At 42.6% G+C, this 24,545-nt stretch overlaps 1 protein-coding gene across 1 annotated transcript; it reads left to right on the top strand.

Annotated features, from left to right (window-relative positions):
* The first annotated feature begins 3,144 nt into the window (after positions 1-3,144).
* Positions 3,145-11,187, top strand: LOC114197432 (uncharacterized). The gene is given in 4 exon segments (XM_088016706.1): positions 3,145-3,195; positions 3,478-3,575; positions 6,271-6,400; positions 9,956-11,187. Coding segments are annotated over 4 exon segments (1,494 nt in total). The 5' UTR covers positions 3,145-3,161.
* The last annotated feature ends 13,358 nt before the right edge of the window (positions 11,188-24,545 follow it).

Below are 24,545 nucleotides of genomic sequence, written 5' to 3'. Positions count from 1 at the left end.
CTGGAGCCCAATGCTGAGCTTGAAATCAGGACCCTGAGATCAAGACCTGGGCTGAGATCCAGATGCTCAACCGAGCCACCCAGGTGCCCCTATGCAGGGTTTTATAAACTGTGCTAAGGAGTTTATGTCTTATTCCAGGGCACAGGGAAGTCACTGAAGGGTTCTGAGGAGAGTGACATAAACAGATTTAATTTTTCAACGTTCATCTCGGCTGTCTTGAATAGCATGGATTAAGAAAGGCAGGATTAGCTGTGGAGAGACTATTCAGGTGACTTTGGTCATCTGAACTGGAATGACAACTGATTTCTTCTGGTTTTTGAAGTGAAGAACTAGAGTGTTTCTGCACAGAGGAAAGGAGTATCTTTCATCCGGTCGCCCTTTGGCTCATGGAGAGCGTCCCTTCTAGCACCAATGTTCATAAACTCCAGGTTGCCTCTTTCTCACATCTGACTTTTCCTTGTGAACTCATTCCTGTATCATGTTTTTTCTTTATATCTCGTGGTTCAGGACAATGGCTTCGCAACCCTGCTTATGGTTTTTATCAGCCAGAATGCTTTCAACAAAATCACTAGCACTCAGTTTACAGATTTGGGGCTTTATTGTAAGAATGAGAAAGGCTAAGGAAAAGACTTTGTGTAACAGACCCCCAACCACCACCAATCAATAATCAGACACTGAAAATATTTGCAGCTTTTAATTTTTTGTTATTTTTATGATGATTATTATTATAAGATTTTACTTCTTTGAGAGAAAGAAATGAGAGAGCGAGCGAGCACGAGCGGGGAGGGAGGGGCCAAGGGAGAGGGAGAAGCCGACTCCCCGGCTGAGGCGGAAGCCCGATGTGGGGCTCCATCCCAGGACCCTGGATTAGGACCTGAGCCGAAGGCAGATCCATAACCAATTGAGTCACCCAGCTTTTATACGACAGCTTGTCGTCTTATTCAGAAAGGAGACCTATCAGATGAGGTATTATCTCCATCTTAAGGATGGTACTGAAGGCATGCAGTTCTCTCCACTGGCTCTGCAGACGCCCCCTCCCCCCGCCCAGGACCGGCACCGATGTCCCCGAGCCCTCTGGGAAGTGGAGTCCTTCCGCCGGGACCCCCGACCTGGCGCGGTCGCCTCCAAGTGCGCAGATGCGACTCCAGACGGAGCCTCGGGCTCGAGCCTTTTGTTTCCCCGCAGCTCCGGGAGTCCGGAAAGCGACTCCGTCCGCCCGTGTCCCGTCTTTCCCTGAGCGCAGCCCGGCGGGGACCCGCCCTGTGGCCGAAGCCGAGACGGCAGCGCGTCTAGGGGTAAGAGAAAGCTGGGCCCGAGGCGCGGGTCTCTACGACCCGCCGGTCCAAGCGCGCGGCTCCAGTGCCCGAGCCAGGCTCTCAGGGTGCGGCCCCGGGGGTTGGGGGAAGGGCTGGGCCCTGCCCACGCGTCCCGGGCTCACTCCCCGGCGCTCTGCGTTCTCCTCCCGCTTCCCTGACTGGGAGGCGAGCCGGGTTTGTGGGTTTAGCTCTGAGCGAGGAGGCGTCCCGGAAGCGCGGTTGCCGCTAAGCTCTCTGGGAAGTGGAGTCCGGGAGCTTGGAGGAGGCGTGGCCGACAGGGGGATTCTGGGAGCGGGAGTGCAGAGGCGGGAGAGCTTGAGCGCCTCCGGTCGGTTTCGGCCTTAAGTCTTGCCACGCTACCAAGAGCCTTAAGGTTCTGAGCTTGGGGGACACAAGGAAAAAAATGGTGTCCGTGTCTCACTCATTACTCCTCCGTGATTTGCGCTATCAGAGTTTTGGGGCCTGCCTGTACTTTGCAGCCAATGCAAGGGGTTGAATCTTGTCTCTCTCTCCCACACACACAGCCTGGAATGCCAGGATTTGGTCAGGGGCAAGGAAGAGCTTTGTTGCCATGCAGTTTGCAAACCTGGGAAATGCAGCCTTTGGCTACAAACCAAGAGTACACTCCAAAGGGGAAGGATTAGGCTCGGGGTTAAATAGGCACAAACCACAAGTTTCAGGTGCCTAGTGACAAGCAGGATACAGTTAGTAAGTTATTGCTGGTGGCAGTTTCAGGATGTGGCAGCCATTCAACAGGATGTGCTGCAGGCATCTTTTTTTTCTTTCCTTGCAAATTCTGTTGAATTTTGTGCCAGTTTGTCACCTTAGGCTGTACTGACTGGTTTTGTTCCTCATGGTCATTCAGCCTGATTAAAAGTTTAGTTTTTCTCCCTTGACAGGTGGGAAGCCATTTTGTCTGTCAGTTATTAACTGTCTAATTACTGAAATCTTTTGTTCTCACTCTGACCATGCAAGGGAATCCCTGTCTGTACATTTTCAGGGTCCTTAAAAAAGAGCAGGTGGGGGACGCCTGGGTGGCTCAGTCGGTTGGGCATCTGCCTTCGGCTCAGGTCATGATCCCAGTGCCCTGGGATCGAGTCCCGCATCGGGCTCCTTGCTCAGCGGGGAGCCTGCTTCTCCCTCTGCCTGCGGCTCCCCCTGCTTGTACCCTTGCTCACTCTCTCGCCCACGCTCTCTCTCTCTAACAAATAAATAAAATCTTAAAAAAAAAAAAAGCAGGTGGGGAATCAACTGTATAAGGGCCCCATCTGTCATCTGCCTGTCTTTGTGAATAGTAAGGATGAACCAACTGTGGGAGTCTTGTTTATAGTTACTGCTGCCATAATCACAGGCCATAATCACAGGCCACTTAATCATATGGCCAGTTGTGTGCTTTAGGGTCTTACGGGAGTTTTGCACAGTCTGGAACCAAGTGGGAGGCTCACAGTTCCCTGCCCTGATTCTCTCCTGGTTTTGTCCTGTTATGGCATGTGACTGATCTCAGTACTCTAGAGAATGGTCTTCCAGCTGTGGAGATTAATTTAGCCTAAATAATAAAGGTTTCAAGCAAAGAAGAATTACTTCTGAGGCCCTTGGACTTAAATGCATAGGAATAAGACTCCTAGGAGTAGAGAGAGAGAGAGGGAGATGCCCCAGGGAGCAGGAACCAATTCCAGAGGATGGCGAGCCTAACCTCAAAAATCTCTCTCCAGAGCTTCAGAGTAGAGTTGAATGATTTACACAAAGAAGCAAATGTATTGCTGAAAAGTTCATATTTATCTCATCTGAAACTGTGAATAAGAAGGAAGTCATAGCAATAACAGGACAAAGAAAGAGAAGCTGATCATGGATTATCTGACCATTGAAGCTGAGGAAGAAGGTAAGAATTATAGAAATAGCCGTGGAAGAGAGAATATTCCATTTTGCTTGCTTTTGTGATAAAAGGTCACGCTTTTCCACTCCCTGTTAGGGAGGAACGAATTGTGGGTCTACAAGTTTAGATTTCTGGGCAGTGCACTTTCACTTTATCGTCTTACTCTATCCTCATCCCATCTTTTTGAGTTAAGTTGAGTAGGCCTTGAGTATATAATTTAGCTGGCTTGTGATAGCTTTTGTCTCGGTGAATAGAGTGTACCTCTTTCATGGCTTTTTTCCTCCCCAGTCCTTCCAGCCATTACTACGGAGGATGCTTCTCTGCCCCAAAAACAGAACACAGAAGAAATGGAACCTACTGTCGAGCTCCTTCCTGTTGAGTTCCAGGCAAGTTTAAGTTCCCTCCTCTAAAATCTTAGCTTGGCATTCACAGTGTGTCGTTTCCTTTTTTCATCTTGCTTCAGAGGTCTACAGCAATCCCAACTAGAGAACTGAACCAAAGTAATTTTTCCTTGAAAGTCTGGGGAAAGCTCAGGCTCGAGCCTTGAATTTGGGAGTAATCTGTGTGAACGGTATTTTAAGCCACGAAACTGTGATCACTAAGGGAATAGAAAAGAGATGAAATTTTATTACTGAGTCCTATAGCTCTTCAACTCTTAATGGTCAGGGAGATGAAGAGGAACAAGCAAAGGAGACTGAGAAGATGTGTGGCCAGTGAGGTAGGGGGAAGTCAAAAGTGTGGCATCCTGGGGGCGCCTGGGTGGCTCAGTCGTTAAGTGTCTGCCTTCGGCTCAGGTCATGATCCCAGAGTCCTGGGATCGAGCCCCGCATCGGGCTCCTTGCTTTGCAGGGAAGCCTGCTTCTCCCTCTCCCACTCCCCCTGCTTGTGTTCCCTCTCTCGCTCCGTCTCTCTCTGTTAAATAAATAAATAAAATCTTAAAAAAAAAAAAAGTGTGGCATCCTGGTAACCAGTTGGAGAAAGTGTTTCAAGGAGCAGGGAGTGATCCACTGTGCTAAACGCTGCTGCTAAGTCAAGTAAGATGAGGGCTGAGAATTAACCATTGGATTTAAAAATATGAAGATCACTGGTGACTGCCAAGAGCAATTGCACAGAACGGTAGGAATGAAAGCCTGATTAGAAAGGATTCAGGAGAGAATAGGAAACAAATTGGTGGCAGGGACTACGGACAACTATTTTAGAGAGTTATGCTAAAGGAGAGGACAGAAATAGGGTGATAGTGAGAAGAAAGACAAAAGAAGGTTCGTTTTTTGTTTTTTTTGTGGGGTTTTTTTGAGGATTTTTTTTTTTAATATGGATGAAATAACAGATTGCTTATAGGTATGTAAGAATGGATGAAGAGGTCTAATGACTGAGTTCAGGGGAACTCTATCATTTAGAGCCACTTTTCAAACATTATCTTATTATTATTATTTTTTAAAGATTTTATTTATTTATTTGAGAGAGAGAATGAGATAGAGAGAGCATGAGGGGGGGGAGGGTCAGAGGGAGCAGACTCCCTGCTAAGCAGGGAGCCCGATGTGGGACTTGATCCCGGGATTCCAGGATCATGACCTGAGCCAAATGCAGTTGCTTAACCAACTGAGCCACCCAGGTGCCCCAAACATTATTTATTTTAAACAAAAAATCATATTAGGGATGATGCCTATTTCACAGTAAAACTAAGGCTCACAGGGGCACCTGGCTGGCTCAGTCAGTGGAGCATGTGACTCTTGATCTCAGGGTTGTTAAGTTCAAGTTCCACATTGGGTACAGAGATTACTTAAAAATAAAATCATAAAAAAAAAAAACCCCGAACCAAAAACTGAGGCTCACAGTAACTTGCTCAGAATCATAAGGTAGTTGAACCCTAATCAGAACCCAGGTATGTCTCATCCTAAATCCTATGCCTCTTAACCACTGTAGTCTTTTTTTTTTTTTTTAAAGATTTTATTTATTTATTCATGAGAGACAGAGGAGGAGAGAGAGAGAGGGAGAGAGAGAGAGAAGCAGAGGGAGAAGCAGGCTCCCAAGGAGCAGGGAGCCCGATGCGGGACTCGATCCCAGGACCCTGGGATCATGACCTGAGCTGAAGGCAGACGCTTAACCATCTGAGCCACCCAGGCGCCCTGTAGTCTTTTTTTTTTAAGATTTATTTATTTTAGAGAGAGAGACAGCATGAGCGGGGGGAGGGGCAGAGGGAGAGGGAGAGAGAGAATCTCAAGCAGACTTCATGCCAAGTACGGAGCCCAATGTGGGGCTTGATCTTAAGACCCTGAGATCATGACTTGAGCTGAAACCAAGAGTCAGATGCTTAACTGACTGTGCCACCCAGGTGTCCCTTAACCACTGTATTCTATTGGCTGACTTTCTCACAAAGTATTCTCCGGTTAATTATGGTCAACAAAATACACCCACATGACTGTCAATATAACATAGAATATGAAGAACAGTTGATTATTTTCAGTTTACAATCAGTAAATCCACTCATTCAGAACAATAGTTATTAAAGGATAACTAAATAAATCTAAAAGTCATAGCCCTGAGTACAGAGAAAGAAGAAGCCTCTGTTAGAACAGGATGGCTGTCTATGTACAATTAGAATATCAAGCGGAATTTCTATAAAATCTCCGAATATCCCAGGAATCAGTATAAATTACATGCCTGAGACTTATCCCACCTACAACTGAGTATAATTAGTAAGTAACATTTAGTTGTCATTCAGTGGTTAATTTATATTAGATTTACTTAGTAAACTATGTAAGAGACAGAAAAATATAGTTATGAGTATAACTTTGGAGTCAGACTGCCTGGGTCCAAATCTCAGAGCTGATCCTCACATCTGTAAATAATGTTAATAATAGTACTTACTTCATATAGTTATCATTGCAAGAGGTAGCTCAAAGGACTTAGCACATAGAAAATATAAATGTTAGCTATTATTATTTTCCTTAACATGGACTAATACTTAGAAATTTTAGACTGTTCCATTAAAATAAAGGTTTAACCTTCAGATTAAAAAATACTTCCTCTTCTAGATTGTTCCCCTCCCTAAGTCCTGTAAGAATGTGCTTTTTCTTCTAGGAATTGGTGACAGTCAAGGATGAGGAAATGGATTTCGCTCATGTGGAAGAAGAAGAACAGCTGAATTCTGCCCAAAGGTACATGGGCATGGATATGAAAGTGGAGAATTGTGGGAGCCTGGTATTCTGGGGTAAGGAAGTTATTTTGTAATGCAAACTGCTTACTGGGACATAAATTCCTCTATAACTAATGGCATCTAAAATGCCATAGTTTTGCTTCAGATCCACAGAGCGTCAATCCCCTAGGAGATCCCTGATCACTCTGGGCTCAGAATTGGCTTCTTTTCTCTTTTGGCAAGTAAAAGTTCACTGTCTCTGGTATTGAAAAAGGACAGCTTCATTATGTTGGTTTTAAGATTTCTAAAGCTATAGTAATCAAAACAGTGTGGTACTGGTGAAAGGAAGATGTAAATCAATGGAACAGAACAGACGGTCCAGAAATAGACCCACACATATATGGTCAATTAATTTCTGACAAAGATGCAAAAATCAGTTCAATGCTAAAAAGGAGAATCTTTTCAATAAATGGTACTGGAACGAACAATTGGACATCCATATGCCAAAAGAAAATCCATACCTCCCACCATACACAGTTACTTTCAATGGATCACAGATCTAAGTATAAAACCTAGAGGGACCATTAGAGACAGTCTTTGTGACCTTTTGTAAGGGAAAATTTTATTAGATATGATATCAAAAGCTCAATCCAGTAAAGCCATCTGGGTCTTGGGTTTGCTTTATTGGAAGGTTTTTAACCTTGAATCCTGGTCTCTTGCTAGATGTAGGACCATTCAGATGATCTGTTTCTTCTTGAGTGAGCTCTGGTAATGATTTATCATCTTTCATTCCTGATACCTGTATCTTCTCTTTTTAATTTTATTGGTCTTCTTAAGAGTTTAATAGTTTTATTGATCTTTTCAAAGAACTGGCTTGATTTCATTGATTCCTTCTGTTTTCTGTTTTCAATTTTATTCACTGATGCTCTTATTTTTATTATTTTTTCCCCTTTGCTACCTTTAGGTCTAATTTTCTCTCCTTCCTTTAGTTTCTTAAGGTAGAAGCCTAATCACTGGTATACGATCTTTCTTCTCTTTTAGTATGAACATTTAATGCTATAAATTTTCTTGTAAGGACTGCTTTGGCTGCATTCCACAATTTTAATATGTGGTGTTTTCATTTCCGTGGTTCAAAATAACTTCTATTTTCACTTGTGACTTCCTCCTTGACTCATGGGTTATTTACAGATTTCCAAATTTTAGATGATTTTCAATAAAATTTGTTTTCAATTTTGTGGTTTGGTTCTGTGTGGTCAGAGATACTTTGTATGATTTCAGTTCTTTTAAATTTCTGAGATTTGTTGTATAACCCATAATAGAGTCTTGATGTTCCATGTGATAGAACATCACGTGAGACTCCAATAGAATCTCAAGTTCCATGTGAACTTGAAAATAAGTTTAATTAGGTCAGGTAGGTTGAGAGTATTTAGGTCTTCTATATCCTTACCGATTTCCTGTCTACTGGCTTCTACTGATTACTGACAGAGGAGTGTTGAATTTTCCAATTATAATTGTGGTATTGTCTATTTCTCCTTTTAGTTTTATCAGTTTTTGCTTAATGTACCCGAAACTCTTTTGTTAGATGCATACACATAACAAATTATCTTCTTGGTGAATTGACCCCTTTATCATTTAATAATGTCCCTCTTTAACCTTGGTAATATTTCTTGTTTCGAATTTTATTTTGTAGGATAGTAATATAGCCATTCTGGCTTCCTGTTTGCATATTTTTTCCATTTATAAAAACCTATTTAAAGTAAGTTTCTTGTGGACAGTATATAATTGGGTCTATTTTTTTAAATTAATTTATTTATTTGAGAGAGAGAATGAGCAGGGGGAGGGGCAGAGGGAGAGGGAAAAGCAGACTCTCTGCTGAGCACAGAGTCTGATGTGGGAATCAATCCCAGGACCTTGGGATCATGACCTGAGCTGAAGGCAGAAGCGTAACTGATTGAGCCACCCAGGCGCCCCTGTCACCAGTTCTTTTACAGAACAAAGACAAACTGTCAGGAGAAAGAGGATAATCAGGTGAAATTATGTGATGTAATTGAGATGTTATCACTACATCAGCAATCATATATGAATACATCAAATTACCGTGTTGTGTACCTTCAATTTACACAGTGTTATATGTGAAATATATTTCAATTTTTCTAAAAAAGCAATTAATACCGTGGCCTGGATGAGGTCTTTAATGGAGACAGTGTTGTGCGGGATGGGGAGGGGCAAAAAAGGAGATCTTAGACTGAATACCAAGAAGCATCAACATTAAAAAGAAACAGTAAAAGCCCCAAGCAAAGAGAGATCAGGAGTAAAACCTGGACAGCTTAGAATCACAGGATTATATCCGAATAAAGTTGGGGGGTGTTGTTGGAGGGAGGCGTGGTCACCACTGTCAAGTGCTGTTGAGAGGCCAAGCTAAAGAATGAAAAGAATCCACTGGGGGCGCCTGGGTGGCTCAGTCGGTTAAGCGTCTGCCTTCGGCTCAGGTCATGATCCCAGGGTCCTGGGATCGAGCCCCACATCGGGCTCCCTGCTCAGCGGGGAGCCTGCTTCTCCCTCTGCCTCTGCCTGCCTGCCTGCCTACTTGTGCCCTCTCTCTCTCTCTGTCAAATAAATAAATAAAATCTTAAAAAAAAAAAAGAATCCACTGGATTTGGGTGACATATAAATGCTTAGTAACTTCAGTGAGAGCAGTTGCAACTGAGTAGTAGGGAAAGAAGCCAGACTGCAGCAAGTACAGGAGCAACGATGTGATGGGAAAATGTACAAGAGCTTTTTGAGAAATTTGGGTGTGACCAAAAAATAAGGAAGAAAGGAAGGAGGGAGAAAGAGAAGGAAGGGAGGAAGGGAAGGAGGAAGAAAGGAAGAGAAGAAGGAAGGGAAGAAGGAGAGAAGGAAGGAAAGGAGGGGGCAGTGGTTAGTAGAAACAAAATCATATTTAAAGTGTATGGTAAAAAAAAATAAAGTGTATCGTGAACATGAAAAAAATCTGTGCTTTTAAAAAGGGACTGGAGTGGGGCGCCTGGGTGGTTCAGTTGGTTAAGCATCTGACTCTTGATTTCAGCTCAGATCATGATCTCAGGGTCGTGAGACTGAGCCCCCTCATCGAGCCTGCTTAAGATTCTCCCTCTCCCTCTGCCCCATCCCCCCCTTCCCCTGCTCTCTCTCTCAAAAAAAAAGGGGGGGGGACCAGAGGGAACTATTTAAAAAGTCAAAAAGTGGTTATTCCCAGGTGATTATTAGAAGTGATTTTTTTTTGTCTTGTACTTTTTCAAAACTGCCCAATCTCAACTTGTGTTTTAATCTTTCTACCCTTCCTCAGATATTTTATATTAACATTTATTCTCATCCTGCTGGCTTACCCTCCTTCCTGACTTGTCTGCTCAGTTTTCCGTTCTCTTAGGTAGAGCCTCCCCATCGTCCTCTTATTGTGCCTTGTATTAGCCATTTTCCCATCTCTGTTAGTCCCTGAAACTTCCTCTGCCATTGCCAGGAAGCGCTTTCTGAAAACATTCTAAAAACATGTTTAAGAAGCATCATTTTTATTTTCTTTTCCTCTTGCCAAGTCAGCCGTTTTTTTCTCTCAACACAGAGAACACAAACACTTGTACTTTTTATTTATTTCAGATTCCGAATCTATACCTGAAACTAAAGAATCCTTTTCAAAGCAGGGACTTTATGAAGAGGTGTCACCTGAAAGAGAGCTGATAATGGAGAGACTTAAAAAGGATGAGTCCTGGGATTCCAGACTGATAGAAGCCTGGCAATGTGAAGGCACATTAGAAAGGCAGCAAGGAAATCAGAAGAAAGATTTAAGGCAAGTCATAATTAAAAGCAAGAAAAACCCTGTGGAGGATTGTAGTGAAACTGGGGAGAGTTCAAACCCAATTCAACATCGCAACATTTACTCAGTGAAAAAGCCTTGGAAGTGCAATGAATGTGGGAAGTCCTTCAGTTACTATTCAGCCTTTATTCTACATCAGAGAATTCATACTGGAGAGAAGCCTTATGTATGTAATGAGTGTGGAAAGGCCTTTAGTCGGAGCTCATCACTTATTCAGCATCAGAGGATTCACACTGGAGAGAAACCCTATGAGTGTAACGAATGTGGGAAGGCTTTCAGTCATCGGTCAGCCCTCATCCAACATCACATCATTCATACTGGAGAAAAGCCCTATGAGTGTAATGAATGTGGGAAGGCCTTCAACCAAAGCACATACCTTATTCAACATCACAGAATCCATACTGGAGAGAAACCCTATAAATGCAAGGAATGTGGGAAAGCTTTCAATGACACCTCATCCCTTATTAAACATCAAAGGGTTCACACTGGAGAAAAACCCTATGGATGTACAGAGTGTGGGAAAGCCTTTAGTGACAGGTCGGGCCTGACCCAACATCAGAGAACTCATACAGGGGAAAAGCCATATGAATGCAGTGAATGTGGGAAAGCTTTCAGTTACTGTTCAGCTCTTATACAGCATCAAGGAACCCATACTGGGGAGAAACCTTACAAATGTAATGAATGTGGGAAAGCCTTCAGTGACCGCTCAGCTCTTGTAAGACATCAGAGAATTCATACCGGAGAGAAACCTTACAAATGTAAAGAATGCAAGAAAGCCTTCAGCCAGAGCTCATCTCTTACAAAGCATCTGAGAACTCATACTGGAGAGAAACCGTATAAATGCAATGATTGTGACAAAGCCTTCAGCCAGAGTTCATCTCTTATTCAACACCAGAAAACCCATACGGGAGAAAAACACTACAAGTGTAAGAAATGTGAGAAAACCTTTAGTGTGCGTTCAGCCTTTCATCAACACAAAGAAATTCATGATGGATAGAATGTAGTAAATTCATGAAATAATTATGTAGTCTCGGGGCACCCAGGTGGCTCAATTGGTAGAGCATGCAACTCTTGATCTGGGGTTGTGAGTTCAGGCCCCATGTTGGGCATAGAGTTTACTTAAAAAAAAAAAAAGAAAAAAGTATTCTCTCCTGATTGTGTAGACCTGTTCTAAGTATTACAGGGTATATTACAGAAACACGAGGCTGTGTCATGCAAAAAATAGCTCTCTTCCTTGAAAGGTTATTAAGTATGGGAAGAGGGCAAGAGGTACAGTCTCAAACCTCAAAAAGCTGAAGTAGTGAGGAAAAATCCTAGAGAAACACAGAAGGAGAAAGTCTGGTTTAGTCAGAGAAACAGACTCAGAAGCTAGCATCTGATATCATAGAAAAACTAATCAGAGGAGCAGACTGAACAGTACTTGAGGCTGATGGCTGTCTAAATAGTAGTTTTAATCTGAAGCCAAGTGGGGAGGATCAGGATCCCAAAGAGGAAAATCACCAGAAAGTGTCTCTAGAGAAAAAAAAAAAAAAAATCTAAGCCCAGGAAATCCTCCTTTTTCTTTGTCCCTACACTCCACGTGTTCACTTGCACATTTGCAAACATTTACACTAGTGCTTATTAACCCTGGATGTACACTGAAATCATCTGAGGAGCTTTAAAAAAAAAAAAATACCTGGCTCCCAGCCCCAGAGATTCAGATTAAATTTGGACTACGGTATAGCCTGGGCATCAGGAATTTAAAAACTCCTCAGGTATGGGGCGCCTGGGTGGCTCAGTCGTTAAGCGTCTGCCTTCGGCTCAGGTCATGATCCCAGGGTCCTGGGATCGAGCCCCATGTCGGGCTCCCTGCTCCGCGGGAGGCCTGCTTCTCCCTCTCCCACTCCCCCTGCTTGTGTTCCCTCTCTTGCTGTGTCTCTCTCTGTCGAATAAATAAAATCTTTAAAAATAAATAAATAAAAAATAAAAACTCCTCAGGTAGTTCCAATATGCAGCCAAGATTAAGAACCACTGATTTAGGCTCTTTCTGCACAAGGATCAACTCAATAAGGTAGGAGAAGTACAGGCATCTGAAAGGATAATAACAATCTATATCAGCTCTCAAGAGTTCTTTGTGTCTTGTTTCTGCCTTTTCTTTCTGTTGCTAATTATATGTCATCTTTTTTTTTTGTTTTGTTTTGTTTTACCTGACTTTGGATTCTTTTGTTTGGACCTTTTTTGTTTTCTCTGACTTTGTGTGAATTGAGCTGCCTGATGCTTTCTGCTCTGGCCCTCACCCTTGCTAAATGTGCTCCTTTAAGCCTGGTTACAGCTTTCTCAATCACTTCTACCTATGAGGATCATATATTGTGCTTGCTACCCATGGCCCAATGGCGGCAAATATTAACTGTAAGAAACAAGAGGAGGACCTACAGACAGAAGTCAGGAGAGACAGAGTGACTAGAAGGGAACTTGAAAGAGTTAGAATTTTTTTTTAAAGATTTTATTTATTTGAGAGAGAGTGAGAGAGAGCTAGCACTAGCTGGGGCAGGAGCAGAGGGAGCGGAAAAGCAGACTCCTAGCTGAGCAGGGAGCCCTACTTTGATCCCGGGATCCTGGGATCATGACCTGAGCCAAAGGCAGATGCTCAACTGACTGAGCCACCCAGGCACCCCAAATAGTTAAACTTTTGACTCCAACTGTATTGTTGGTATCTTAGAATTTCCTGAAATTATAATAAAATTCAGTTGTGTGCACAAATTAATACTGAACTTCGGGCGCCTGGGTGGCTCAGTTGGTTAGGCGACTGCCTTCGGCTCAGGTCATGATCCTGGAGTCCCGGGATCGAGTCCCACATCGGGCTCCCTGCTCAGCGGGGAGTCTGCTTCTCCTTCTGACCCTCTTCCCTGTCGTGCTCTCTATCTCTCATTCTCTCTCTCTCAAATAAATAAAATCTTAAAAAAAAAAATTAATACTGAACTTCAAGGGATGTAGGTGGGAGGAAGGGTAGATAAAAAATGTTTCTACATTTAATATGAAAAAGAATAATAACGCTAAGGAGATTATGAGAAATTATAGATGATACTGTAATCCATATAGAATATCCATTAAATGATAATGCAAGAAGAGGAACTAAATTACATGTTAAAAAATGTTTAATCCAAAAGAAGGCAGGAAAGGAGAAAGAGAGGCATGGATGGGACAAATCCTAAACAGGTAGCAAAATGGTAGACCTAAGTTCAACCATACCAGTAATTACATTAAATGTAAAAGAAACACTCCAAATAAAACTCAAAGATTACAAGACTGAATAAAGAAGCATGACCCACGGGGCGTCTGGGTGGCTCAGTCATTAAGTGTCTGCCTTCGGCTCAGGTTATGATCCCGGGGCCCTGGGATTGAGCCCCACATCGGGTTCCCTGCTTGTCAGGAAGCCTGCTTCTCCCCTCTCCCACTCCCCCTGCTTGTGTTCCTGCTCTCACTATGTCCTTGTCAAATAAATAAATAAAATATTTTTTAAAAAAAGCATCACCCAACTATATGTAAAAGAGGCACATGTTAAATACAGAAACATAGGCTGAAAGTTCAAAAGATTAAAAAAAAAAAGATAGACAGTGAAAACACGAATCATAAAGCTGGAGTGGACATATTAATATCAGATCAAATAGAATTCAAGAAGAAGGGTATCATCATAGATACAGAAGGACATTTTGTAATGTTGAAATGGTCAATTCGTCAAGGTTAGAAATTCTTATAATGTGTAACTGGGTTACAAATATGACATGTTAATATTATAAATAAGATTTATAATTTTAAGTTATTAATATATTATGTGCCTCACATCAGGGCTTCCAAAATCACAAGGTAAAAACTGACAGAACTAAAGTTTTAAAAAGAACAATCCACAATTTTATAATTAGAAATTTTAACACTCCAGGGGCACCTGGCTGGCTCAGTTGATTGAGCGTCTGACTCTTGGTTTTGGCTCAGGTCATGGTCTCATGGGTCATGAGATTGAGCCCTGCATCAGGCTCCGTGTTCAGCAGGAAATGTGCTTGAGGATTCTTTCCCTCTGCCCCCCACCCCATGCTTGCACTCTCACGTGCTCTCTTTCTAAAATAAATGGATGAGTCTACAAAAAATTTAATAACCCATTCTCAGCAGATGCTAGAACATGTACACAAAAAAATATTAAAGATCTAGAAAAGCTGAACAGCACTACCATCTTGAATTGATTGGCATATATAGAATACTTTATAGAATGCACATGGAACACACAACTTCAGAGTGCATGTTCCCTTCAAGTGCACATGGAATGTTCACCAAGTTAGGTTATACGCTGGGCCTTAAAGCAAGGCTCAATAAATTCAAAGGACTGAGACTATTCTCTACTACATTTAATGAAAGTACAGATCAATAAAATAAGATAGGAAATCCCTAAATATTTGGAAATTAAATGCCATACCTCTAATTAACCCAAGTAAAAAATTTTAAAGGAAAATGGATTGAAATAATATATAATACTCTTTGACTAGTGGGATTAATCTAGATACCACTAACAGGTAATGGGGGAAGAAGCCTCAACTTCCTAGTAATTAAGGGAAAATACCATTAAATAACCGAAGAGAGAAGAAGAAATAAAATAGACATTGAAAAACATTTTTTGACTAATAATAATGAAGATGCAACATATCCAAACTTGTGGGATAAAACTAAAGCAATGTATAGAGAGAAATCTCTTGCATTAAACTACCTAACATTAGAAAAGAAGGTTGAAAATCCATCATTCCAATTTCCATTGGAAGACAAAGTGGAAGCAAATTAAACACAAAGTAAAAGGAAATACATAAGAAAGAGCAGAAATTGGGCACCTAGGTGGCTCAGTCCATTAAGCATCTGCCTTCAACTCAGGTCATGATGCCAAGGTCCTGGGATCGGGCCCTGAGTCAGGCTTCCTGCTCAGCGGGGAGTCTGTCTCTATCTCTGCCCCTCCCTCACCACTTGCACTCTTTCTCTCTCAAATAAATAAAATCTTAAAAAAAATTAAAAGGAGAAATTTTAAAATACAAAGCAGATACACAATATAGAGCATCAACAGAGGCAAAGATTGGTACTTTGTGTATGGCGGCTTTTACAAAACAAAACAAAACAAAACTGAAAGAACATGCAAGAAAATTACATGTGGGGGTTGGAGGGAATGAAGTGAACGGAGCAGGGCAGAGTGCCGCCCTTCACTGTATTTTGTTTTGACTTTTGAGCCACTCAAAAGAATTTTTTTTGAAGACTTTATTACTTTGGAGAGAGAGCATGAGCAGTGGAGAGGACCAGACGGAGGAGAGGGAGAGGGAATAAGTCTCAAACAGATTCCACACGGAGAGCAGAGCCACGCGGGGCTTGATCCCAGCATCCTGAGATCACGACCTGAGCCGAAACCAAGAGTCAGACACCAAACCGACTGAGCCACCCAGGCCCCCCTCCAAAAATTTTAATACCCATCCAGTGCTATTCAAAGCCATATCAGATACTGAGGCAAAAAGAAACATATGTATCCCTATATACACTTACCAAAATATCTTACCATGTTTTGAACCAGATTGGAAAAGTTAATACAAGCTCCATAATTTAAAAGAATGACTATGGGGCAGGCACCTGGCTTGCTCAGTCAAGAGAGCATGTGACTCTTGATTTCTGGTTTTGTAAGTTCAAGCCCCTTGTTGGGCATAAGATTTACTTAAAAAAATAAAAATTAAAAAATTGACTACATACCAAGTCCACATTGCCCAGTTTATTTGCACACCATTGTCAACCTGTAGAAACTGGGATGTGATGGCTTCATGGCCCAGGAACCAGAAGCTGGAATAGTTTATTTCCTTTGAGCTTCTTTTTGGTGTTTTCCCATGGCTCTCAGTTCATTCTCATGACTCTTAGAAAATTTTCACTTCTTGGGGCGCCTGGGTGGCTCAGTTGGTTAGGCGACTGCCTTCGGCTCAGGTCATGATCCTGGAGTCCTGGGATCGAGTCCCACATCCGGCTTTCTGCTCGGCGGGGAGTCTGCTTCTCCCTCTGACCCTCTTCCCTCTCGTGCTCTCTATCTCTCATTCTCTCTCTCTCAAATAAATGATAAAATAAAATCTTTGGAGATAACATCCAAGTGCACAAAAACCCTGGGTTATAAAACAAGCAAACCACAGCTTGTCTTATTTAAGATCTTGATATTTTGTTTTTCATCGATTTTTTGCATTAATTGTTTTAAATTTTTTATTTATTTATTTGAGAGAGAGAGAACGAGAGAGCACATGAGAGGAGGGAGGGTTAGAGGGAGAAGCAGACTCCCTGCGGAGCAGGGAGCCCGATGCGGGACTCGATCTAGGGACTCCAGGATCATGACCTGAGCCGAAGGCAGTCACTCAACCAACTGAGCCACCCAGGTGCCCATTGTTTTATTTTTTTTAAGATTTTATTTATTTATTTGACAGAGACACAGCGAGAGAGGGAACACAAGCAGGGGGAGTGGGAGAGGGAGAAGCAGGCTTCCTGCCAAGCAGGGAGCCCGATGCAGGGCTCAATCCTAGAACCCTGGGACCATGACCTGAGCAGAAGGCAGACGCTTAATGACTGAGCCACCCAGGCGCCCCAAGAAATGAAAATTTTCTAAGAGTCATGAGAATGAACTGAGAGCCATGGGAAAACACCAAAAAGAAGTTAAAAGGAAATAAACTATTCTACAAGAGAACAAGATATTGATGAACAGGAAGATGTTCAAGCCAGCAAGAGCCTAGAATCTTCACATATTTGCTGAAAGGAGCTGAATAATGAATCACTTAAATGATTTAATCTGAGTCTAGTCCCCCTCAAGAAATGATATTACTGTACATTACCACATACACTTCACATGTATACATATTCGTTGTGTATAGTGTTCATACAAAATCATGTATACTGTACTTCTGGGGTAAGGTAAAGGATTTTACAGGAATAATTTTGAAGTCATTTCCTTTAGCTTACCATCTAATTTCAGAACATACCCTCCACCTAAGATGTATTTTCACAATAAATAGAATATTTGGGGAATAAGATAATGGGTTTGACTGGATCATGACAGAAAAGGCATGACTCATATTGAGAGGATCCTGAACATTAGGATAAGAAATGGGGGTGGGGGAGCACCTGGGTGGCTCAGCTGGTTAAGCATCTGCCTTCTGCTCAGGTCATGATCCCAGGGTCCCTGAGATGTGAGCCCCACATCGGGCTCTCTGCTCAGTGGGGAGTCTGCTTCTCCTTCTACCTCTACCCTTCCCCCTGCTCATGCGCTCACACTGTCTCTCTTTTGCTCTCCCTCAAATAAATAAGTAAATAAATAAATAAAATGCTTTGACGAGCTGCCTTCAATTAACACTTAAAAAAAATAGGGACTTTATGGGGTGCCTGGGTGGCTCAGATGGTTAAGTGTCTGCCTTTGGCTAGGGTCATGATCCCAGGGTCCTGGGATCGAGCCCTGCATCGGGCTCCCTGCTTGGAGGGGGGCCTGCTTCTCCCTCTCCCTCTACTGTTCCCCCTGCTTGTGCTCTCTTGCTCTCTCTGTCAAATAAAATAAAATCTTTAAAAAAAATAGGGGCTTTATTTTGGGGCCTAACTTACCTAATGACTTTTTTTTCCTAAGCAGAGGGATGACAATGGTGACGTATCATAGAGTAGAACACCAGTTGCTCAGAATTTCTGGGGACATAGCTATTCCAAATTTATAAAAGCATAATTGTTTCAGTTTCAACATCTTCTGGGTGCATTTTTTGGCTTTTTTTCCAATATGTGAATTAATGATACAATATTACAATTCACCATCTCGAAATGGTGGTAATTTGCCAAAAAATAAAATGGTCCAAATGATCAGAACATATGCATTACTGAGCAGGACAGCTATGAAGTTACTGCAATTGTTCATTGTGATATACCCTATCTTGTCCATATCATGTGGGCAGAGCCATTGTGACATTATCTGTTGGTCACATTCAGCTTTCAGATTTACTATCTCCTTGCTCCATATGCCATAGGAAATCTTTCTTAAATTATTTCGATCCCATGATATTCTTTAATTGGTGATTATTAAAAAAATCCTTTTATATTTTTTAAAATTAAGTTTCTTTATTCACTTATTTAAGTCATCTCTACACTCAACATGGGGCTCAAACTCATGGCCCCAAGATGAAGAGTTGCACGCTCTTCTGACCGAGCCAGCTGGGCACCCTGAAAAAAATCCTCTTAGAAAAATACTTTTATTTGGCTACTTTCCGTATTTAAATTCCCACATTTATTTATTTTTTTAAAAGATTTTTGTTTATTTATTCATGAGAGAGAGAGAGAGAGAGGCAGAGGGAGAAGCAGGCTCCCAAGGAGCAGGGAGCCCAATGCGGAACTGGATCCCAGGACCCTGGGATCATGACCTGAGCTGAAGGCAGATGCCTAACCATCTGAGCCACCCAGGCGCCCCTAAATTCCCACATTTAAAGTAAATAAATCTTCTGTATTTTTTTTCCCTTTTAAGTAGGATCCATGTCCAGCATGGAGCTCAACATGGGGCTTGAACTCATAATCCTGAGATCAAGACCTGAGCTGAGATCAACAGTTGGACGCTTAACTGATTGAACCACTCAGGTGCCTCTAAATCTTTTGTATTCTTGATAGTCCAGGGATGGATTGACCAATTTACAGAGAAATTGCAGCTTAAGAAAAAAACAGAGCATTTATGAAATGAATGAAAGTGCTCCAAGCAGCTAACACAGCTATGCACTAAAAGTCATCTGTTGATTGGAAACAACTGATTCCACATTGTTTCTACTGCGCTATAGCAATGCCTCTCCCTCCTTGACAACTGGACAGGTAGCTAATGTGTCCTATCCCTTCCTCCCACAGACCTGCCCAAGAGGAATGTGGTGGTCCTAATCTCGAGTGGAGAGGGAGGATGTTTCCAGGGCTGTTCTGGTTTCTCACAAGATCTAAAACAGTGAGGGCAGGTGTATGGAGGGCAGAAGAAGTGAGCATGTTGTTGGGTTTGGGCCGCTTCACACCATGTTCTGATTTTCTACCAGAAGAAAGTTCACTTAGGAAACAAACAATAATGACTTAATAGGTTATCAATTTTTTGACTACTTTTGTCAACTTATGTAGAGTTGTGTGTGCCTAGGCCCTTAGACTTGTACCAGTTTTACATTATTATGTTGTCAATTCTTAAATGTGTTCCCAAATAATAAATGAAGCTTCAATCAAGCATTCAAATCAAATATTTGCATGACGTCTAATTTGAATCACGTTTTGACTGGTTTAAATTTAACTGTAATTTGAGACTATCCTTGACTTTGTGCCACCTCCAAATCTATTACCCTCTTTAACCAAGACTTAGCTGTATTTAAAAGATTAATGTGGCACCAGGATTTAGGGTAAAACATGTGAGTGAAAACGAAGAAGCAAGCAGATAAATAAAGAAGCAACTGTAATACATCAGGGGCAACTAAAGTCAGAGTTACCACAGTAACATAGTTGAGGAACAAGTATGAAATAAATTACACATGAATTATGGGCAGAACTTGTGGAAGCTTAGAGATAGAAGATTCAAGATAACTTTGATGTTCTAATCTTAGGTACACAAGGTACCATTGAGGCAAACAGGGAAGTTAGGTTAGGATGTCAACTTTGAAGGGATAGACAAATAAATGGAAAAGTCTTGACAAGCGTTGTGGGATAAAGAGAAGGGAATCTATGACCCCACAACAAAGCAGGAAACTAGATGGTTAACTTGGGATACCACTATTGCAAGTCAAACTCTCCTATTCGGTGGTTGTCTTTACACTCCAAGGAAGGTTCAACCCCCAGTTCTAACTCAGAAAGCTATTCTATTTCTATCACCCAAATCAATTTACATCCTAAGAGTCTTCTGAGTGTACTGCATAGAGCAGAGGTCCTCACGTCTTAGCAGGCATATGGATCACCCACAGTGTTGAGAAAAAATTCACTCTCCTGGGCCTCTCCTCCAGAGATTCTGATCCAGCAGATTTAGCTTGGGACTGGTGGATCTGCATTGTAACACGTGTCTGATAATTCTGATGCAGATGACTGACTACAACTTGTAAAACACTGTTGAAAATTCTACAAATGTGTGAACACAAAAGGAAAGAAATGGTTTTCCAATGCAAAATCATCTCACGTCTCAAGACCATTTGCATAGAGAAGCCAGGATTCTGAAGCTCTATTTCCACCCATCCTTAGAGTTCTTAGGCTCTATCTTCTAAACTGGTTGTCCCTCAACGTTTGCCTTTACGCTTGGGAATTAAACTCTAAGAGGTGTATTCTAGTTGAACCTAGATTACACTGCCCCCTCCTCAGAGAAGTTTAGGGAGAAATTATTTCCAAGGGCTGAGAATTGCCCCACCTTTATATAAAAAGTAAACTGGAGAAAACAATTTACACGTCTGTTATGATTTGATATAGAAAAATCATCATAGATGTCAGAAACTCTAACTGTAAGGATAGGCTTCAGTATTCCTTCTATATGCTTCTGTCAGAATTCATTTCTGATTTCTGAGCATATAAATGACACTCTAACAGACTTCAGTCAAGGTTCTAGCAGGGGAGATCAGAAACTGTAACAAATAATTATTAGATGAAAAATAAAAGTGTTCATCACTTAGGAAAAAAAGACTAATTAGCATGGACACTGGAGAAGTCAAATTCTGCACAAAAAATGGAGCATCTAAAAGGATAGATCATGAGTGCTTTGGTACAGACTTACAGTATTTATACTGCTATCTGCAGCATTACTCACACTCTTTAAGACCTGAGTTCTTGGGGGCGCCTGGGTGGCTCAATGTGTTGGACATCTCCCTTTGGCTCAGGTCATGATCCCAGGTTCCTGGGATTGAGCCCCACATCGGGTTTCCTGCTCAGCAGGGAGCCTGCTTCTCCCTCTCCCTCTGCTGCTCCCGCTACTTGTTCTCTCTCTCTGTAAAATAAATAAAATCTTAAAAAAAAAAAAAAAAGACCTAAGTTCTTGGCATAATGGAAGTAGGCCCTCTAAACATGGGGCACATGAAAAAAAAATGGGGCAAGTGCACAGGACGGAGACATCCAACCCTGGCAGGTGAGAAACTCAACAATCAGGCTTCCAAGAATTACTCAATACTAGAAGGTATCTGTTCTCCTTCCAGCATGCCTGTGGGATGCTGCTGTTATCCCCTCTGGTTTGAAGAGTGTTATTATAGAACTGTAATAGCAAAATTAGCCTGAATCCTCACAAGATGGTAGCAAGTAAGTCAGTTCCCTCTTCTGGTCTGTCAAGTTCAACGATACACCACTCCTGGATGGATAGGAGTCAGTAAATAGTCTTCCCCGCCAGGCACTTACTTGATGGTGCCAGAAATGAATGGGGGTGAAACTAGGAGAATAATCCCATCATCCAGGACCAAGAGGTCCTCTTATTGGATAGAAATATACATGATTCAGCTTTCAGTCTCCTGTAGAGAACAACCTAGGGGTACATGAAATAGCTTGGCCTTTTGCTTTGGAGAATGCAGGCTTTTGGAAAATTGCTCTTTCTGTGATGTTAGTCCAGGTCTTCCAAGAAGCACATCCCAAGATGGGATGAAACATGCAAACATTTTATCAGGAGGCATGCCTGTGAGAAAGGAAATGGGGTGGGGGTAGTCTCAAAGCTGGGGAGAGCCCAAGATGCAAGAGCCTTCACACGCACGTGAAGGAGAGGGGAGAGGTCAGTGGAAGCATTATGCGGCCCTGCAGTTTAAGGAAAACTCAGCAAAGTCCTAGGGGAATCTCGAGCCAATAGCAGGTGCAAAGAGTCCCATACCTTCCAGGGCCAGTCTGCCTTAGCATCGACCTGCATTCAGTCAGTGCCCAGGAGCAGCACCTAGGAGGCATGTGGTGAGGCAGTTAGGACCTCAAGCCAATTGTTTCTGCAGCAAAGGTTCATAAGGCCATCTTCATGGCCACTATGTGAGGCTTAAGAGAATATCCCAATGGAGACTTAAGAGTATTAGTTTGTGGGGCGCCTGGCTGGCCCGGTCGGTAGAGTGTGCAACTCTTGATCTCAGGATCGTGAGTTCGAGCCCCACGTTGGGTGGAGAGATTACTTAAGTAAATAAACTTTAAAAAAGAGCGTTAATTTGTTAAAATATGATGACAGAGTGCATGGAAAAATACATAGGACAAATGACTATCAATTTAGGTAAGGCCATAGCCTCTAGCCCATAATGGATTTTCATTGCTAAGAAAGCTTCATGGTATAGAATTATTGACCTATCTCATGCAGTTCTAGACAACATTCCTCAAATGATGTATTTTCTTTAAAAACACACTGCAACTTGGCAGAACTGTGTTTTGGATCCAGGCATGTTTTCAGTGTGTTTGATGTCATATGTTTTAGAGAAAATACATAATCTCTACTTATCCCAGTTAAACTCCATTCTTGTTCTCTAATTCCAGGAATGAGTGAGGGCAGTGGGGTTATGAATGGTAAGAAGGAGGAATATAATTCTTGCCATCATGGCCCTTAGTAGCAAGTGACATAATAATTCTGCAGATTAGGACTCTAGGCTACCCTGGGAGTCTGCTGACGGTTCTGCTCTCTGCAGTGGGAGGTCCAGAAGCAGGAACACATGGATTCCCACCAGTTTGCTGGTTGTGCCAGCAGGCTGACCATAGAGGTATATGCATGGCGGTCCTCAGAAAGAGGACTACTGGACAGGAGGAAGGGTACTGACCTCTGGGCCTGCTCACACAAACTTAGCTCCAAAACACAGAAGGGAATCTCCTAAACTCCAATCCCCCTCCCACCTCCAACCTGCAAGTGACCATGACTTTCAGCTTGTCCTCTACAGCTGCATCTAAAGGGAGAAGAGGATCAGAGTCTCAGCCTTGCCAGTAAATCTCTTCTGCAGCAGCACGTCCTAGGACCACAGTGACGTTTATGACACTTGGCGTGCTGGCACACGTCTCGAGTGGCAGTCCTGGGAGCTGTGCTCTGAACGCCTAGAGCTGAAGGCCACTGTGGGAAATGGTATCAAGCCTGGGGCGAGGAACTCTGTCGGACACGGACTCCCAAGTTCATCCACAGCCACTTCAGGCCTAAAAACATACTAGTGGGCACCGGAGGATGGGGTCACAGAGGGCATGATCAAAACTTGCGGAATTCTCTCTGAGCTGGAAAGCCAGTGCTCATGGTTACACAGGCCCCAGAAAGAAACATGATGCACTGAGGCTGATGTTTGAGAATGGCTTTAGGGGTAAGGATAAGCGAAACGGTCCAGGGATTCAGGAAGCAAATTTCTGAACAATCCTTATGGAAAAGCCTGGGGGTTTGAAGGCTGGGATAGGCAGAGGCTTACGGTTGACTTGGGACATGTGGAGCCGATGAGGGACCGAAGGGACAGAGCCTAGGGGTAAGGCCAAAGTAGTCAGTAGTTAGGAGTAAAACTGAGGGGCACCTGGCTGGCTCAGTTGGTGGAGCATGTGACTCTTGATCTCAGAGTCATGAGTTCGAGCCCCATGCTGGGTATGGGAGCTTACTTTTTAAAAAAGAATAAAACTGAAATGCTAGGGTGAAGATGCTAAGCATAAGGCTGAACCCAGGTGCCACATAAAAGGAACCTGGAGAAAGAGATTAAGAGTAGAGTCTTGGGGGGACGTCTGGCTGGCTCAGCTGGAGAAGCATGTGACTCTTGATCTCAGGGTTATGAGCTCGAGCCCAACACTGGGAGTAGAGATTACCAAAAAACATAAAATAAGCTTTTAATAAAAGAGTCTAGAGGGATGTCTTGTGCAGAGGCAGAGATTCACACACTTTATAGAGCATGTGAGGGGGCTGCAAAGCAAGCTCTGACAGCATAAAGACAGAAGGACTGGTCAGTCCCAGGGATGGATCTGTTATTTAAATCACCAAGTTCAAGGAAGTGGGTCAAATTCTAGTAGGATCCAGGGGTACAAGGAAAAACCCAGGCTTTCCCTCCTGTGAGTCTTTCTCCTGTGTGTTTCCTTTTTTTTTTTTAAAGATTTTATATTTATGTAATCTCCACACCCAACATAGGGCTTGAACTCACAACCCCAAGCTCAAGAGTCACATGCTCTACTGACTGAGGCAGCCAGGTGTGCCTCGTGTGTGTCTACTTTTTTTTTTTTTAAGATTATTTATTTGAGAGAGAGAGCAGGGGGAGGGGGAGAGGGAGAGAGAGAGAATCTCAAGCAGACTCCCTGCTGAGCACAGAGCCTGTCCTGGGGCTCAATCCCATGACCCTGAGATCATGACCTGAGCTGAAATCAAAAGTCAGACACCCAAGTGCCCCGTTGTGTCTCCTTTAATGCTCACACAAAACACTTCACTTCTGATCACTAAAT

This window comes from Eumetopias jubatus, unplaced genomic scaffold (genome assembly GCF_037043125.1).
Source record: "Eumetopias jubatus isolate StellerSeaLion01/CBP00866 unplaced genomic scaffold, mEumJub1_p1.0 scaffold_12, whole genome shotgun sequence".
Classification (NCBI taxonomy): Eukaryota; Metazoa; Chordata; class Mammalia; order Carnivora; family Otariidae; genus Eumetopias; species Eumetopias jubatus.
Note: the sequence above shows the minus strand (reverse complement) of the source record. Positions and strands in the feature narration are given on the sequence as shown.